The sequence below is a fragment of the Haplochromis burtoni genome, unplaced genomic scaffold (assembly GCF_018398535.1).
Source record: "Haplochromis burtoni strain Fernald_Lab_line unplaced genomic scaffold, NCSU_Asbu1 Contig_7, whole genome shotgun sequence".
Lineage (NCBI taxonomy): Eukaryota > Metazoa > Chordata > Actinopteri > Cichliformes > Cichlidae > Haplochromis > Haplochromis burtoni.
In genome coordinates, this window is record NW_024582368.1 from 3700304 (window position 1) to 3717489 (window position 17186).

At 39.8% G+C, this 17186-nt stretch overlaps 1 protein-coding gene and 1 long non-coding RNA gene across 9 annotated transcripts in view; one reads left to right on the top strand and one right to left on the bottom strand.

The window, feature by feature from the left end:
* Positions 1-1210: 1210 nt before the first annotated feature.
* LOC102305426 lies at positions 1211-10282 on the bottom strand. Its single transcript, XR_315294.2, has 3 exons — positions 10183-10282; positions 8439-8574; positions 1211-5956 (listed from the first exon to the last, which is right to left on the bottom strand). It is a non-coding gene; the product is annotated as an uncharacterized LOC102305426 (long non-coding RNA).
* A 125-nt stretch (positions 10283-10407) lies between these two features.
* LOC102305620 (EBF transcription factor 3) overlaps positions 10408-17186 on the top strand; it is a 68461-nt gene continuing 61682 nt past the window's right edge. For 3 of the 8 annotated variants that reach the window (XM_014337171.2, XM_014337180.2, XM_005914157.2), the window contains exons 1-6: positions 10410-11107; positions 11397-11553; positions 11854-11917; positions 12201-12256; positions 14168-14241; positions 15916-15984. In XM_014337171.2, coding sequence (XP_014192657.1) covers positions 10977-11107; positions 11397-11553; positions 11854-11917; positions 12201-12256; positions 14168-14241; positions 15916-15984 — 551 coding nt within the window. In that variant the 5' untranslated portion in view covers positions 10410-10976. Of the gene's footprint in view, positions 11108-11396; positions 11554-11853; positions 11918-12200; positions 12257-14167; positions 14242-15915; positions 15985-17186 lie in introns of all 8 variants that reach the window. The other 5 variants (XM_005914153.2, XM_014337158.2, XM_005914155.2 and 2 more) reach the window with 3 other exon arrangements.

Below are 17186 nucleotides of genomic sequence, written 5' to 3' on the forward strand. Positions count from 1 at the left end.
TCTATCTATCTATCTATCTATCTATCTATCTATCTATCTATCTATCTATCTATCTATCTATCTATCTATCTATCTATCTATCTATCTATCTACATGGACTGCATTGCACTTTTCTTGCTCACTCAGTTTAACATTATTCCACACCAAGTGTTGTCCACACATGAATACATAATGGGTGTAATTTATGCATTTTCTGAAAGTGCTGTCTGAAATGCAGTTGACTAATGTCAGTTTACCAGAGAAACTCTACAGCACCAGCTTGTGTATTGATCTCATTTGCAGTTAGTAGATGTGAGGGCATTTAGCTTTAAATTAACAAAAGATGGTCCACCAGTGTTTCATAAAACCATCATTATTTTAACAACCGCTTAAACCTTTTAAAACACCCTTGACTTCTATGTGTCGAGCCCTGTGCACCAAATGGGTTTGTTGTGTTTTGTACTTTGATTGCTTAAATGTTTGACTAAGTGGACCACTGTGTCAGTCATTACTTTGTGAATACAGTACAAACACATCATGATTTGAAAGCAGTAGGTGTGTGGGTGTAGAAGCCACACTGATGTCCAAATCAGAATGAAAAATAGGGCTTTTAAAAAATTAAAGAAAATGCTGAATGGCGATTTTTCGTTAATTTAAAATGTCTCTTTATAACGTGTTATACATTGAATTAAACAAAACTGCTGTCCCGATAAGACTGCATTATTAAAAGCAAGCAGTTTCTGTTCACCATCATTGCGTGAACATGTAATGCCCGAATGCAGCCAAATTTATGATTTAATAAACCGTACAGCTTAATCGTTGTGTGCATTCGAAATATTCACGTTTGTACGAGTCGAGCGCTGTGGCTGTGACTATGTGTGTGAGTGTGCTGCCGTGCCGTAGCTTCATCAGGTATAAGGAGAGGTGTTGACTTTATTCCGAGCCTCCAGTAACACCACTGACTCTGATAGTTCCCCATCCCTGTGGGAATTCATTATAAGACAGCTAGAGGCTGCTTGTGGATGGTTACTGTGCTGCCCGTATGTTAACTTGTCGCTATCGCGCAAGGCAAACATGTGGTGCAGCTGCTTTCTCTGGCTGTGGGCAACCTGGAGAGATTGATTGGTGAGCCTTCTGTTTTATCCAGGATCAGGGCCACATTCAGTAGACATGGTGCCTCCGGAGAAGCAGCCATTTTCCCCAGAAAATATGGCTCATTACCAGCACAGACAAAATGAAGGTATATTGACTTTTTAACATCTTACAACACACCTATTCCTGGCCCGTTTAACAAAAAGCGTTTGTTATCCTGGAAATCTTTACTTCATCTTATTCCCATGTTACTGAATACAAAACCAGCGCTGATTTCAACATGAGCTAATCATGCCCAGGTTTAGTTTGCCAAAAATCACACACATCGCAGCTACTATCCTCACCTATTTCTCTTTGAATTTACACACACAGTCATGAACATAAATACCCATGCACATTCATTTTTGCCCGGCACGCACAAACATACCCTTCCCCCACATTTGGTCAATCAGACAGTTTTTAACACAAACCATTGGCCAGTGGATGTGTCTGCTCTGCTCAGGGGCATAAGCTCTGTCCAGACCCTGAGTCCTAACACACACACACACACACTCTCGCTCTCACTCAAACACACACTCTCACACACAAACAGCAAAAGACAAACACAATCAATTATTCAAGACTCTTGTTTTGGCTCATGTGTTTTTTCTTATTATTTCTGTTCTGTTGTCTCTATAGTATCCTCTGGCAACCTAACAGCCAGGAGGCCAGATGAGTGAGATATGAGGCCTGATGACTTGAGGTCTGTGTATGTCTTTGTAATTTAGATGGCAGAGTATAATTTGCATGCACAGCCTTCAACATCGTCTCATTGTCTGAAGGAGATTATCCTTGCGGCTTGCCACAGCCGCGGGTTGTCAAAGACCTGGCTTCTAAGACAAACCTTTGTCTCCTTGTTTATTTCCCCTATGAGTGGAAATTTTCAGTGTGGTCATTTAGTGTAGCTGAAACTCACACTGAAGCACACAAGCGATCAGTGAAAACAGTACACCATCCTTTATCATAATCACAAGTAGCCCTCAAGCCCTGTACCTTTGCATGTACGCTGCAGTATGTAGTGTATGTTTTACATACAGGGACTGTCATTCTTCAGTGTGCAAATTTGTGCACTAGATGGCACTATGGCACTTATTATTCAGTGCCAACAGATCATTTCCATTTTGGAGGGTGTGTGTGTGCGTGTGCGTTGGTGACAAAAGTGATGATCACAAACAGCTTGTTTTCCCAGACACGATGTTAATGCTATCATTAAGAACCCCATACCCACTCTTTTTTATTTATTAACTCTTTTGACCTTTAAGCAGAAAACACTTGTTGTTGTGCATAAATCTTATGTGAAGTATTTTTGAAAAATACAAAACCGGACTAGTGTTGTTGACTAAAGTTTGTGTCTGCTCTAACTTGACACATTCAGAGATTTTTTTTCTTCTTAGGGCTCAATTGAGCGTCAAACAACTCCCCTGAAACAATCAAAACAGGAAAGAAGCACATTGTAGAGATGTATTATATGTGAATCCTTGCTGCGATGATGTCCTTGTAAGAGATCGTATTGTAAATAAGATGGGTTAAATTGCACTTGTAGCTTCCTTTCAAATAGTCAGGCTACTCTCGAGGGGAGACAAGAGAGCGCTGCAGACTCTACCTCTAATAACGCTAGACAATGAGATCCCAGCTCATAACATAGGCCTCCACTATATAGAACAAGTAGTGGGGGCTTAGCAGCTAATAAAGTGGCAAGTCTTCAAATCCATGTCAGAAGAGCAGAGTGCCACGGGGACCTTTCATAACACTTGTATGTGCAGGTTCCAGTGCAGTGTAAAGGTTACACATCCACATTGTACTGATCTAACCTGATGAATTGCCTTAAGCCTCACAAATTTCAAGGCTGTGTTTTTTATTTAAAGAAGCAGAACTGAATAATTCTCCCACTCTCTAAAAGATGACAGGTGAAGACAAGAGTGCGGAATGAATGTTTGAGATGCAATACAAAATCGACTGTGTGCACTCTTCCTTATTAAAGCGCACGAAGCAGCAACACATTTGAAACTGTTCAGTTTAATTTGAATTTGCTTTTGTTTTATATCTGATAAGCGTGTTGTCGACAGAGGTAATTTTGCTTTTCAGAATTATAATACACATCGGTTTTGTTAATTGAATCATGCTGCCCTTTGAGTTCACAAAACACGGGCTCGGTAATTAGCCTTGATTGCCTGGTCTGTGTTTCAGAAATTGTCGCTCCCGCTTTCTCTCTAGTGAACCTGTCCTTCACTTGAGCACAGACACTCCTTCAGCATTTCCACCCACTTTGTTTGTGAGTCTTTGATCCACAGTATTCCAGTTAAAGTTACACCCATGTGCTGCAAGTTGAAACTTTCAGTATTGTTGCTCAGGGGAACCTTATACCCGTGGCGCCTTCTGCTTTTGTCCTTCCCTTTAGCAACAGAACTCTCCTATGGTCCTGGACAAAAGACTACTCACGACACCATTTTATGATCTCTGTGATGATACTGTTTCCTTCTCCTGCTTGCACGTTGGCTTGGTCTGCTCATTATAATCCAAAATGTTTATGTCAGGAAACATCATTTGGGACTCTCCCGAGAGACAATTGTTGATTTGGAGTAAGGGATGAGAAACTATAAAAGAGACGCCCTTTATTCTGAGATGCGACAAGAAAACCAATCAGTATTTTCTCCATATTCACAATAACATAAAAGTATGAAAAAACAGATGCTGCCAAGTTCATAATTGAATCATAAAACCAAAACTCTAATTTATGTTTTTCTCTTTTTTCCAATTATATTGCTTCAGCTGGACTACACTATACAGCAATTATCAGACTGAGGATGATTGCGTTTGTGCACATACATGCATATGAATTTACTTTTGTGTCGAGTTACACATGCATGCTAAGTATAATTGACGCAACATTAAAAAACATTTTCCATAACAACAACACAATCTGGCGCGTGAAACACTTAAAGGCAAGACCAACAAATACAGTATATGAAAGTAGAGAGTAAAGTGCTGCGATGTCTTGCCTCTCCAGTCTGTCTAATCACTATGTGAGTGAAACATTCATGGTACACTAGATCAGTTCAATATTTAATTTCTCAACAAAGACTACATGATGGAACAGATGCTCAAACTTTGTATGTTTCTCAGGAGAGCAAAACTCACTTTCATGCAGCTATTGAGTACAGAGATTCTGATTGTGTACAGGCTTTGTGTTGACTTCTTTTGGGCTCTTCACCTATGCACTAAATGTACAGTGATGGCTAAGAAGATGCTCAAACATATTAAGTGTGCACAGTGAGTCAGTGTTCAAACCACAGACTGAATACATCAATTGTTTACATCCAGGGGCACTGGAAAACTCATGCGTGGAAGCACATTAGCGATGCACCAAGGTTGCCCTTTGCCTTTATGTCACATTTCAAGTGAAAATTTGACTTGGCATGTTTACATAGGATTTCTTCATCTCCCTTTTAAACCCCTATGGGCAAGCTGAAGGTGAGGGGAACTAAGATTATTATCCCCCGTTTCTCTGAGGAGCTTTTCTTTATGCACACCCTCACAGATGTCGACATTTGGTTAGGCGGTGTACATAGAAGCCCCAGATTATCTAGCGCTCCAGGAAGTCTGTTTAGCTAAAGTTAGGAGTGGTTACTTTCCTGCACCTTTTTAATTTGCTCTGGTGTTTTGTAAGCTAGAGACCCCGCTACTTAGTCATACATCTGTGTTAAACGGGATTCAGGAGAAAAATATCGGTGATTGAAAATTGCTGTCCATTCAAAAACCAGGTCTTAGTTGTACTGATGTTCACATCAATAAGCTCCACTTGTGCAGATGTAGACCTAGTCACGGGAAGCGTAACAGATGGTGTACTATATGTCATAATGCTATAAAATCCAACAGGAATTGACAATTGAAATCCCACCCCAGAGTTTGCCTCTTTTAGCTTTGGCATAATCTTCTCAGGATTTCAATTGCAAAGTCAAAGAGAATAGTCTAGCACACGGGGACTAGTTATCTGGGGCAAATACGGTCTAAGGTTGACAATGCAAAGGCTATGTTTATGTGCATCACACTTGCTATACTGAATGTTTCCCAGAGTGCAAGAACATCCTCCCCTGAATTCTATTCCTCTTCCCACGTCCCAGTGCTGCCGTGGAAAGTAGGCCAAGTGAGCACCAGGGCGTTGCTTTTTTAAGATGATCAGTTTGTCAGTGTGTTTTTGTGTGTGCTCAGGACGGCTATTCATGTGGCTTGACTCTGTAGAACAAAGACCAGCATTATACAATTTGCAGCACTTCCAATAGCAAGGAAAAGGGAGAGGTTGGAAAATAGGGACAGGACAAGTGTGGATGAAACAAAGACAAAATCTGGCTTGTACTCTAATTCATTTACTTCCTCTTTTCCACCTCTTTGTTGCAGCAAAAAGGTCCCTTGCCAGTAACACTCCTCTGCAGGATCATACTGTACTCTGGCTGGCATGGATTATTTTTAGCTATTGCTGTGCAGCTTTCACCTTGACTCCCTCTGTCTTGACATCATAATTAACATTTCTGTTAATAGTAACACAGTCCGATATTAATAATCTGACTAAAATCAAAATGCATTTGTAGACTTGCCAGTTGCCATCAAATATGTATCTCCTTTATAATGGCAGCCCCTAAAGGAGAAAAACGAATTAGAGGCACTGATGCAACATGTTGAAAATATATATTTTGATGTAAGTAACTTGAGAATTATTAGTCTCTTGTGGGTGAGGTAGTATCACTGTGAGTTGGCAACACCTCCATCCTGGGGTCAACAGGCAAATTAAAGGTCTCTGGAGTACTGAGGGAAAGGCTGCTGCCTCTTTGGTCATGCATGCACAGGCGCTCTAAAAAAATAAGAAAAAAAAGGAACAAGGTTAAAGCTGATGCCTCCTCTTTTGGAGGCCACTTTCCCCGATGCAACATGTGCCCACATCATACTTACTGATGAGGGTTTTTTTTTTAAACTGACCTTTAAAGTCGGATTTTTGCACCCATTTTTCTGAGTGTCACAGTCTGTTTGGCAGTAGGGCGCCTATATATTAAGTTAATATGTTCCGATTTAGAGCTGAATAATCAAATTTGCCTCACTTCCATCATCGCCACTGAGAAATGTGAGGCGGCGTGATAACTTTTTTTTTTAAATAAAGAATTTTAGATAGGCCTACAAAACAGTGATGGACACAATCAAGACCAGGGCTGTGTTAAGAGCGAAGGTATCCTGGGTATTTGGTCATGTGTATTTTGGTCTAAATTTCCAGGGGATATTTTAGATGTTAATAGCCCTGAAGTGGTCTCGGTTTCTTATTTAATTTCTCTCGCCTTCTTTAAATGTAATTCGCCCACAGACTGCGCCGCGAGGCTCTAAACCGCGCAGAAACTCTCTCATCATTTCCACAGCAGAATGGAAATGCAAATTGTGCGCACGGGCAATGCCCTTGACAGAACTCACCACTGCACACAATTAACATGAACACTCTGACAGAAGTTAGTGACGAAACGTGAGGTCACACCAGCACATTGTCAAATAATGTTTATTTCAGACACACAATAAACACATCTGAAATAATAATAATAATAATAATAATAATAATAATAATAATAATACATAAAAAACGTTCTTTCCTTAATTTTTTTAGCCCTTCAAATATCTGTTATTTTTTCTTATTCTAGTGTGCGAGATGACAAAGAAAAATAATATTATTTTTTTTTATTATTTTAAAAATAATTCTGTTGCTTTTTAAAATAGTACCTGAATTTGAAAAAAGAAAATGTAGCTCGTGGGGCAGTGGGGAAGCAGTTACATATAAACCAAACTTGAGATTTTGCTATCTTGTCACTGAACAACACAGCTGCCTCATATCGACTCCATGATCTCAAGTGTAACCAACGAGGGGCGCTGTCCGTCTATTAGCTCCAACTTGACACGAACAGCCTTCATGATTGATCTCATCACTCTTGGCCGTTTGATTTTTTTTCTAACTACAATAATTAAAAAATATCGTGAAAACCATGTTTTAATATGAGATATCGAATTTTAGGCGTGCATTTATTAGGCCGATAAGTTGTAATAACTAAAGTTTGCACTGAAGGTTTTTTTTAATATATATGTGATGCGGAATCAAGCTATTTGGTAATTTAATTAAAACTGATGGGGGAAACTGATATAAGTGATGTGTATTTTTTTCCTCCCTACTCATGAGAAAATTGTCAACGCACAAGCATCAGCTGGAGTTAATCTTTTCTAATTCAGCTACAAGTGACAGAAATTTTAAACAAAGGCTGTAGGCTGAAGCTCCCTAAATTAGTTTTCTTTGCGCGGTGTAACTTAAATTTCAACTTCAAATATTTTCACAAAATATTGTAGCTCTAAACAACGGAACAGGCGATGTTAGCTGTAAACAGTAAGTGGGCTGATTGCCTATTTGTTCCGTATGGAATTTGGAATAATGCCTAACTGTGGGCGTACTTGATAAATATTTAATCGAAAAAAAGAAGAAGAAGGAGAAAGGGGAAAAAGATCACTTTAAAACAACCTCTGCGATAAAGCCGTGAGGAAACTTGCTTGGTGGGTGCTAATAAAATTTCCTTCACTTCGCTTTTTACCAATCAATCCATTAGGAAACAATGCAGGTGAGCATAATGAAAGTGTTGTCCCAATAAAGTGCATCGATGGACAGCTGGGCAGCGGCCGGCTGATTGACTTTGCCTTGACATCTGGGAGGCCCGCTGGCCCCTGGCACGCGTATAGGCTGATGTCGCCATTTACATGCAAATTTAAGGAGATCATGAGGGCCTCGCCCCGTAAATTCACACACACACACACACACACACATAGACACACGCACACAAAAAAGAAGACGTCACCCTCGTCCCGTCGAGACGGGAGGTCTTCTAAAGTCACCCTGTAACATTTTTTTTTTTGAGTGGAAACCACGCGTCCCGAGGAGTTTGGTTTTATATCAGTGGTCAGGTCCAAATCTTTGGGGGTTCACTCATTGTGATCACTGAATAGAAAGAGTGAGATAACAGGGCCCCCGTGTTATCAGCCGGTCATTTATACGAGCATTCAGGCTGGCTTAATGCGGCCAAGATGAAATAGTTTGCAATTGTTTCCCCTTCTCTGTCACCCATCACTTACCTCTAGCACGCTGTTGAAAAAAGTGGATTTAAAAAAAATTTCTTAAGGAGAGTGGGGGAGGGGGTGAGTAATAAAAAGAAAATGTGACTGAGATGGTCTAATTCCACGCCCGTGCAAAGTTTTCATGCATGCAACCACTAAAACAAACGGGGATCAACATTTCTTTTATTTTGATGCTAACATTTCACCTAATGATGGAGAGCGCATTTTCCACGGTGTAAGCCCACCACGCAGATGATCCCACAGAATGAGCTGAGACGGATTCAGGCTCCGCGCCTCAGTGTGTGGAGCAGCTGACTCCCTCTCTCCACGTCCAGATGGCTCCTGCACACAGATTTGCATTCATTTTCCTTTAATATCTTCTGAAATAGCGGGGCAGCTGCATTTGTTGTCAAATACGGTTTAAAACTCCCTTTCAGGACAGCATCGTTACCTACGTGACGGGTGTGGAGATCCATTTTCCCTCTCCAGTCAACAGTATCAGATCTAAGAGGATTTGTCTCAAAGTCTCCTAATTTGATAATCAGATTTAAATCGCCTCGGTGCGTGTAATCAGGGGTTAAGTTCTAATAAGCGACTTGAAACTGTGCAAAAAGCACAGTGAGTTCTGTGCAAAAAAGATATTTGCAATCTCGGTAGAACAGACAAAACATTTGCAGCACGCGTCTCGATTTGTTTCATCTAAGGGGGAAAAATACAATTAACAAAGAGCACCCATTTGATTTCATTCTCATATCCTCCCCTCCCCACAAATTTAAACTTTGAGTTCTCTAAAAAAATAAAAAATAAAAACAAAAATAAAAAGTTTAAAAAAAAATCTACAACCTGGTTTTGTAACTGGGCAATTTGGCAATAGATTGTGTAGAGGTGAAAGCAACAGCTTATAATTCACTTATCTTTGGCAGCAGCTATTAACCCTCTGCACCAGCTAGATAGATTGCTCAGGATATAGCACACATCTCTCTTCCTCGCACCCTCCCCTCTCTCCTTCATCCTCTCCCCCCTTTCACCACTAATGAACCGAATTGCTTGCTTGTCCCTCTCGGACGGAGTCGGACATGTAGGCAGTTGGCTCTTTAAAAATGATTAAGATGTTTCTGATTATTAGGTACATGGCGTGCATTAAATGCGGAAGACATAGAACCATGGATTTCCCGAAGTTTGTTTAATGTCATGAGACACCGACTCAGATTTTTAATCTATAAAAGAGGTCAAAAGACCTGACTTTATCTGCAGTAAATGGCACCGCGATGTGACTGATTTGTTTTGACATTAATAACAAAGATGCTGAAAAACTCCGTCTGATTTCCAAACTTTGCTCCCTTTTTTGGATTTTGTGCGCAAAAACTAAAACATAAAAAAAAAAAAAAAAAAAAATCTGCCCGACTGCCCCAGCGAAACAAATGAGTCAAATACCTGTTGTTAAAAAAATGATCAATGAAAAGTTAATGTAAATTAAAATATTTATAATCATGTGTGATTTTATGATTTCCGCGTTGTGTTAATTACACCTTAATTACAATAACATAACCCACAGCACGCGATCACAATACGAAATAGAATATATATCAATTTTATGAAGAAACATAATCTGCTCTTATTGAAATATGATTTATGGCCTTTAATCTCACAGACACTGAGATGCTTTCGATACGTCAGTGAACAAACAGTCTCATCAAGTCAATTTGTAATGGTGTTAACAAATTTAATCGAATAAATATATGAAATGCTATTAATTTTAATCCATTATAATAAAACTAATCACGGAAATTGCAATCGGTAGGCCAGCTAAAAATAATAAGCACTGAATTCCGAATAATTGTTATGTATTATTATTATGATTATTTTATTATTATTATTATTTTCCTCCTCATTATGTGTGATGGTTACACCCGGTTGAATTTTCCATATCATTAAAAAAATCAAACTCACCACATATAGGGCCTAAGCAAGAGGAAAAGTGGAGCGAATGAGTGTTCTCAAGCTGCTGCACTATAGGGCTGTACCCGTACAGTGGAGCGCCACTGCCTGACAGGAACCGTCAGAGCTCCATATATGGTCAAAACCACGCCCCTTCAGCGTCATATTCTGACAGCGCCTCTCCCGTGGGTTTAGAGTTTTGGCTCCCGGGAAAGATTTCAGTCCTCGGGGAAAGAGGGCTTAGTTTTGCATGTTCCCATCCATCCTGCACGACGCGAAAGGGCCCCTTATCCACCTCTCCTGTGTACTAGGAACACCTCCACTGGTGATCAGCCTTTGCCTGTGTTTGTCTTGTGGAGAAGCAGCAGCACCTTTTCAGGAGTGGGTTTTTTATTCAACAAGAAGTCCTGAAGGTTTTGGATGCGGTGCTTCAGGGATGTGGGCACTTTGAGAGCAGCATCACCCACAAACACAAACAACTGCCATCGATTTTTCTGTGAATAGCACAAAAAAAAGAAAAAGAAAAAAAAACAGAGGAACAATAGCAACACAAAAAAATCTTGTCTATTGAACAATTCACTTTTCCAGTCTGTGGATACCGCTCTAACTAAGTACAGCACTTTGAGAATTGTTCACATCGGACGGACTGAAGAGGGAGGCAAGACCTGTGGACCGGGTTTTCCCTCGCAAGTCTGAATCGGCTCTCGCTACTTATCCCGTGAAAAAAAAAACCCTGAAGGATAACACGCTTGGACGTTTATTTTCCTAATTTCGCAGGAGGCTCTTTTTCACGCAAATTGTCCTAAATGTTTGGGATTCAGGAAACTATACCGCGGGGTGGGACGACGATGAAGGAGGAACCGCTGGGTGGACTGAACTCGGTCCGCTCCTGGATGCACACAGCTGGGGTGGTGGATGCAAACACAGCCGCCCAAAGGTACGCATGCCAAAAAGCATCTGATTTTTCTCACGCATTCCCTCCTCATCATATCGACCCCTCAATCCCCTGAATACTCTGTATCAATTACGGTCTCCCAATAAATGCCCCCCCTTCGGCTTTCCCTTCTTTCATTACATCAGATTACCCATTATTGTGACAAATCAAGAAATCTCCCCCGTACTCAAGCGTGCTTCTGCATCTCCAATGTTTCCATCAGCTTCTCCATCATCTAGTATCCCCGGTGTCCGGTGCTTAACCGAGATGGTCTCTTGTTTTCTCCCCGCAGCGGTGTCGGCTTGGCACGGGCACATTATGAAAAGCAGCCCCCTTCCAACCTCAGAAAATCCAATTTTTTCCATTTCGTCCTGGCGCTGTATGACAGACAGGGTCAGCCCGTGGAGATCGAAAGGACAGCTTTTGTGGACTTTGTGGAGAAAGAAAAAGTAAGCGGTGTATTTTAGAATACATGCACCTCTCTACATAATCAGCACATGTATCGAAATTATGTACTCAGAAATGGGCAATGGGTTACTAAGGGGAAGTCACGTGTAATATTGATTTTCTTTAAAAAGGAAAAAAGAAAAATTCAATTCCTTGATGACAGAGGGTCATTTTAGCATCTAAAGCCGTTTCTCTTCTTTAGCACCAAAACTCTGAATTTATTTTTAAACGCATAGACATGTGGTGGTGATGGGCAGTTGTTTTTCTGATTGCTGATTTTCACAAACTGTTGTTTTCTGCAGGAACCAACCAGTGAAAAAACTAACAATGGGATACATTACAAACTACAGTTATTGTACAGTAACGGTGAGTGAAACTGTCTTTAATATTTTTAAAAACATGTGAAAATCTATCAGTGAGTTTGTCTGTGTGCGTAAAACCACACGTAATAATAATAATAATTATAATAATTATAATAATAATAATAATAATATAAAATTATAATCACTATCTGAACTCTTAGATTTTAATGAAAAGTTTTTTTTTCTTTTTTCTCTTTTTTTGAGGGTTTTATTATTATTTATTTTCATAAACTCATTACCCACAATTCCTTAAAAATGTAAAAGTGCTCCTCTTTTTCTCTCCCCAGGCGTCAGAACAGAACAGGATCTTTACATACGGTTAATCGATTCCATGACGAAGCAGGTAAGCTGCTGCTGTTACACTTGTTTCTGCGCACAGTGCAAACTTGCCTCGCGTCCACGGTTCACAAGTGGGGGAGGAAAAAAAACATTAAAAAAAAGCCAAACAAAATCTTAACATGGCGTGTAAATCGTCACCCCTGAGATAGATAGACACACTTCTCGGTTTTCTAAAAAAAAAAGAAAAAAAATCTTCTTGCAAAATGCAGTTGTGGCACAAAATAAAAATCAAATTACAGATGGAATCAGAAGAGACAGCTTCCATTTTGACTGTTTACGTTTGACCATATCATATTGCAAGACCCTAAAGTCAATTTCTCTTCGCCAGAGTTGAGTCTTTTTTTTTTGTAGGTTCAGTTTGTCCAGCATTAAAATTTAAACACTACCTCTGCTCCATATGATCCGATTTGACTTTTCCTGCAAAGAGTCAGAAGTGACGGTCTAAACATTTTTTTAAAAAAAAATTGCTTTAAATGTTATATTTATAAAAATAGACATTTAAAAAATTCTGCTCAGGTGTAAACACGTGAATGGCTTTCATAGCGTAAAAATAAACCCCCAAAATGCTTATGAGTATTTTTTTTTTTTTTGTTTTTATTTTAGATTACCGAACTTAATTATGATTAGGGAAAATAAAATTAGACGCCACGCTTTCGTCTCTCCATATCGTGTTTTATTATTAAACAGAGGATTTAGCTAGAGCCTCCTGAATAGAGCCGTGAAGCCTGGACCACTGGTCACAGACAACATTCCTGTGCGAATGATCCGAGTCAATGACGCAGAACAAGCAATTTATGGATTTCTGTTTCTACAGCTGCAAATAGCCACATAAATCAAACCAATATAGATAATCGCCTGGTTCCCCCGAAAAAAAGAAGAGAGGGGAGGAAAAAAAAACACAGCAGGTCAAGTAGGACAGCTTTTAGAAGCGAGAGAGAGTGATGCGACCTGGTTCAGATATGTCACTTTTTCAAAGTCATTCTTTCCTGTTGGCATAAAGAGAGTCAGGGGCAAAAAATACAAATTTCATTCTAGGCAAACAGAACGTAAAAATTAAATGCAACCTATCAGGTTTATTTATTATATATATATATATATATATATGTAGATTTTTTTGGCATTATGTGCAATATTTTCTTTATAATTTGTTGCTTTGCTTTGCATTTACACTCGGTGCCGGTTCAGCGTACGAGGGAGTAAAGTGTCTATCCTTAGAAATGGTAGAAGGAGGGAGGGATCGAGGGAGGGAGAGAAGAGCGGCAGAACTGATAGCTCCACGCCATCTGTTTCAGCCAATGCTCAAAAATTACTCAACCGTACCGCCAGACACCGCTTTTTATCCACAGAAAGATCATTGTTAGCGGCTCAAAATAAACAACAGATTGCCCATTAACACTTTCCCCCAAATATCCCCAGATTATAAGCATATTGATGACACTTCTATTGGATCTCTCCTTATGAAAATCCCTCTGTCTCCCCCCCTCTCTCTCTTCCTCTGTCTGTCTGTGCCACATATTATCCAGATTAATAAAAAATACAGTTTATGATTATTATTAAATATATCGATTGCTACTTTTATTTTTATATACATTTTTACTATTGCTGCCACAAAAATGTAGAAGCAGTTGATATTTGTGCATTTTTTAATAGTTAAATTTAGACAGTCATTTATGTTTATAGAAATCAGTATAATTTACAGCACAGGGGAATGCTGGGATTATTTGAACCACATTTCCTATTCAGTATTTGGTCTCATCTGTTATATTGTGTTGCTCTAACATCACGTGTGTTCATGCCCTGATTTATTTTGTTAAACAGTAGCCTAATTATTTGCCAGTTCAAGAGTTTTCTTGATGTGTGTGTTGAAAACGACGGCTGTGTTTTCACTTTGTTTCCATCTCATTTTGTTTCAAAGGCCATAGTTTATGAGGGTCAAGACAAGAATCCAGAAATGTGCAGAGTTCTTCTTACTCATGAAATTATGTGCAGGTAAGCGTTATTTTCCTGCTCTGTCCATTTTGCAGATTCAAGCAAAAAGTAATTCCCTCCCCTTCAATAAGTTTTGACACTCATGATGTGATGCAGCGAGCCAAAACTGTCCTGTGGTCCTTCAGCAGCCACAGAGCGAGAGAGAGCTGCTGTCATTTCTAACTTTGATATGATGTGATTCAACTTTGATATGAATATGACAGTGAAAATGAACTGTCTTTTCCAGTGAAGGGGAACTGAATGTGTAATAAACACTCAGTGACAAAGTACATAAGTTGTGGTTTTGTTTTTTTTAATCTTTTAGTTTGTTTTTATATTTTAAGAATTATATATCAGCATGCCAGGGACAATGTGTCTTCTCTTATGCATTAATGCTGCATGCTATGCATCTTTTTTTTTTTTTGTACTCAATTCTCAGTTGATCCCACCTGTCAACAATGATCAGCAAGCCTTTTAGTGTCATTTAACCACATAAATCTCCACTCATATTGCGCTGCTATTCAGCGGTGTCATTGATACTAAAAGGAAAAACGCCTTTTGTTGTTATTGTTGAGCTCAGCATGAGCTTTGTGAACATTGAATTCGGATACTGTCGGTTAACCGCTCCTTTGTTGCACCGGTGCATTGTTCAAGTTACTGGTTGAGAGCAAGTGCAGCATGAGAGCTGAGAATGATTTGTCTTTTTCCATGCATAAACTCATCACTCACGCTCAATTTATACAAGCATCCATCACTTATTTGTGACACATTGAATATGGTCGTGCTCGAGAGGTAATATATTTTTTTTTCCCAAAGGGAAGTGCATTTTGCTGCTGAATAAAACAACTACTACAACTGCTGCCTATTATCACATAAGAAGATATACATAATGAGAATATTCTTTTGATATATTATCTAATTAAAGCATATTTTATTTTAGCCGTGTAATAAACTAGTTTTTGAATTATATATTTTTTCTCAGTACTTTGCAGCCATAAAACACTTTTTTATTATTGCTTCTAGAAAGTCATGTAAATCAGGGATATTTAAATAGCGTGTGCTTGACTGACAGTAGCTTTGCACAAAATCTTTGTTTTCCCTTTCTGCACCATATGGCATAAATCAATCTTATTCACATATGTTTATATGTTTTCATTTCAAATGGAAGCTGGGATGATGTATTTGTTTATTTTTGCTGGTTTTTTTTTATTCCAGTCCCAATCAAAGAAGTGAAAGGCAGCTAGCTATAGGCTTAGGGAGGAGATGGTTGAAACATGTGGTGGAAGATAGATTAGTGCTTTTGAGGCCATAATTGATAAATGCCCCGCAGAAATATTGGTTGAGGGTGGCACCTTGCATCTCCCTCAGAAATAGCAGCTTGGCAATTAGAGGTAAACAAAAGCTGAAGCTGTGAAAAGTGACTCCCCTGCCTCCTGGCCCAATCCCCACTCCCCTCCCCTCCAACACTAAGCCAAACAACACAACATGTTGTTTTCACCATTTTTATCAGCCATCAGCATCAATGGAAAGGATAGATTGAGTGAAGGAAATCTCATGGTAATTTTTACCCCCCATATCAAAAGCACTCAGATACGCGTAATACATGCATGCTTTTTTTTGTGCATTATTTATTTATTTGTATTTATTGTGCAAAGTATCGCTTGCCCTGTAACACACTTTTCTATGTTTTTGTAGCCGATGCTGTGACAAGAAAAGCTGTGGAAACAGGAACGAGACTCCCTCAGACCCAGTGATCATTGACAGGTAGGCCGTGTGCAGCTTTTTCCTTTTCTGTGTTTGCGAACAGGGAATGAGTAAGTGAATGAGTGAGCGTCAGACTGACTAAATGCATGAGTGACTGAGTGGATGAGCAGGCACACGGATGAGCTAGTGAACAAATTAGTCCCCTCCCGCTGTACCAGACGGCCCAGTTGGGCTGACTTGCATCTTACAGCCCACAGTGTGGGAACTGTGGGTGACTCTGTGTGAGTGGCTGAGGGGTGTCTTTCCCAAGTACCTGTGCACTGAGGGGCGGTCACCACCTGGATAGGGTTTGTTCAGTCACAGGTGGTTCAATCACTAGAGGATCATGCTGGGAATACACCTAATTAGCTTAGGCAACTTCGCATTTATTTGGCTGGCTTCCTTTCTTTGTTTATGACAGTGATGCTTACACTGTCAATAGTTGTTTTTCATTGACTGTTTCCTTCGTTCAAGTTAGCTGTGAGCTAGGTGCCATTAAAGCTTTGTTTTAGGAGGGATAAACATTTTATGTCTGCTGTTTTGTTCTGCACCTTCAGGCTAGTTATCTGCCACTTTTATATTACCTTCATCACTTTATAAAGTGGGAGAATAAATGGCCTTCTTCCAGGCGTTGACATTTTCCCTCACACTGTGAAACTATAGGTCTTGGTCAATGTGAATATGTTTAGGTTGGTGGTACGAAGGTGTGCGCGCTTATGTGCTTATGTGTGTTCGGTGGCTATAGAGGTGAGGTAGGGGGTGTAGTTTGAGCGTCGATCTCAATGTAACTCTCACCACGTAGTAGGGAGAGACAGCAATGCTAATGTTTGACTAGCTGGAATCACTGTTTGCTTAGTGGAGAATGCCTGGTATCTGACAGAGGGGACAACTCTCTTATTAGTAATCAAATAGGGCTGAGCAGTTGTTGCTGCCACTCCACTCCAGCGGCTTCTCATGCATCAGGAAGTAGGAGCTGGCTGCCCTGGGAGCCTGGATGGATTACCAGAGCTACTGCTGTCTGAAGTCAAGCTCACAAAGACACACATGTAGATAAACGCAGATGCACACTCAGACAAGGACACAAACGCAGACAGACAGACACCCACACACACGCATGCACATCCTCAAACACACACGCGTGCTGCTTGTATGTCGTTCATGCTGTTGCTGTGGCTGAATGTATCTCAATGCAAGTACAAGAAAACTATTGAGGGTTTTTTTAG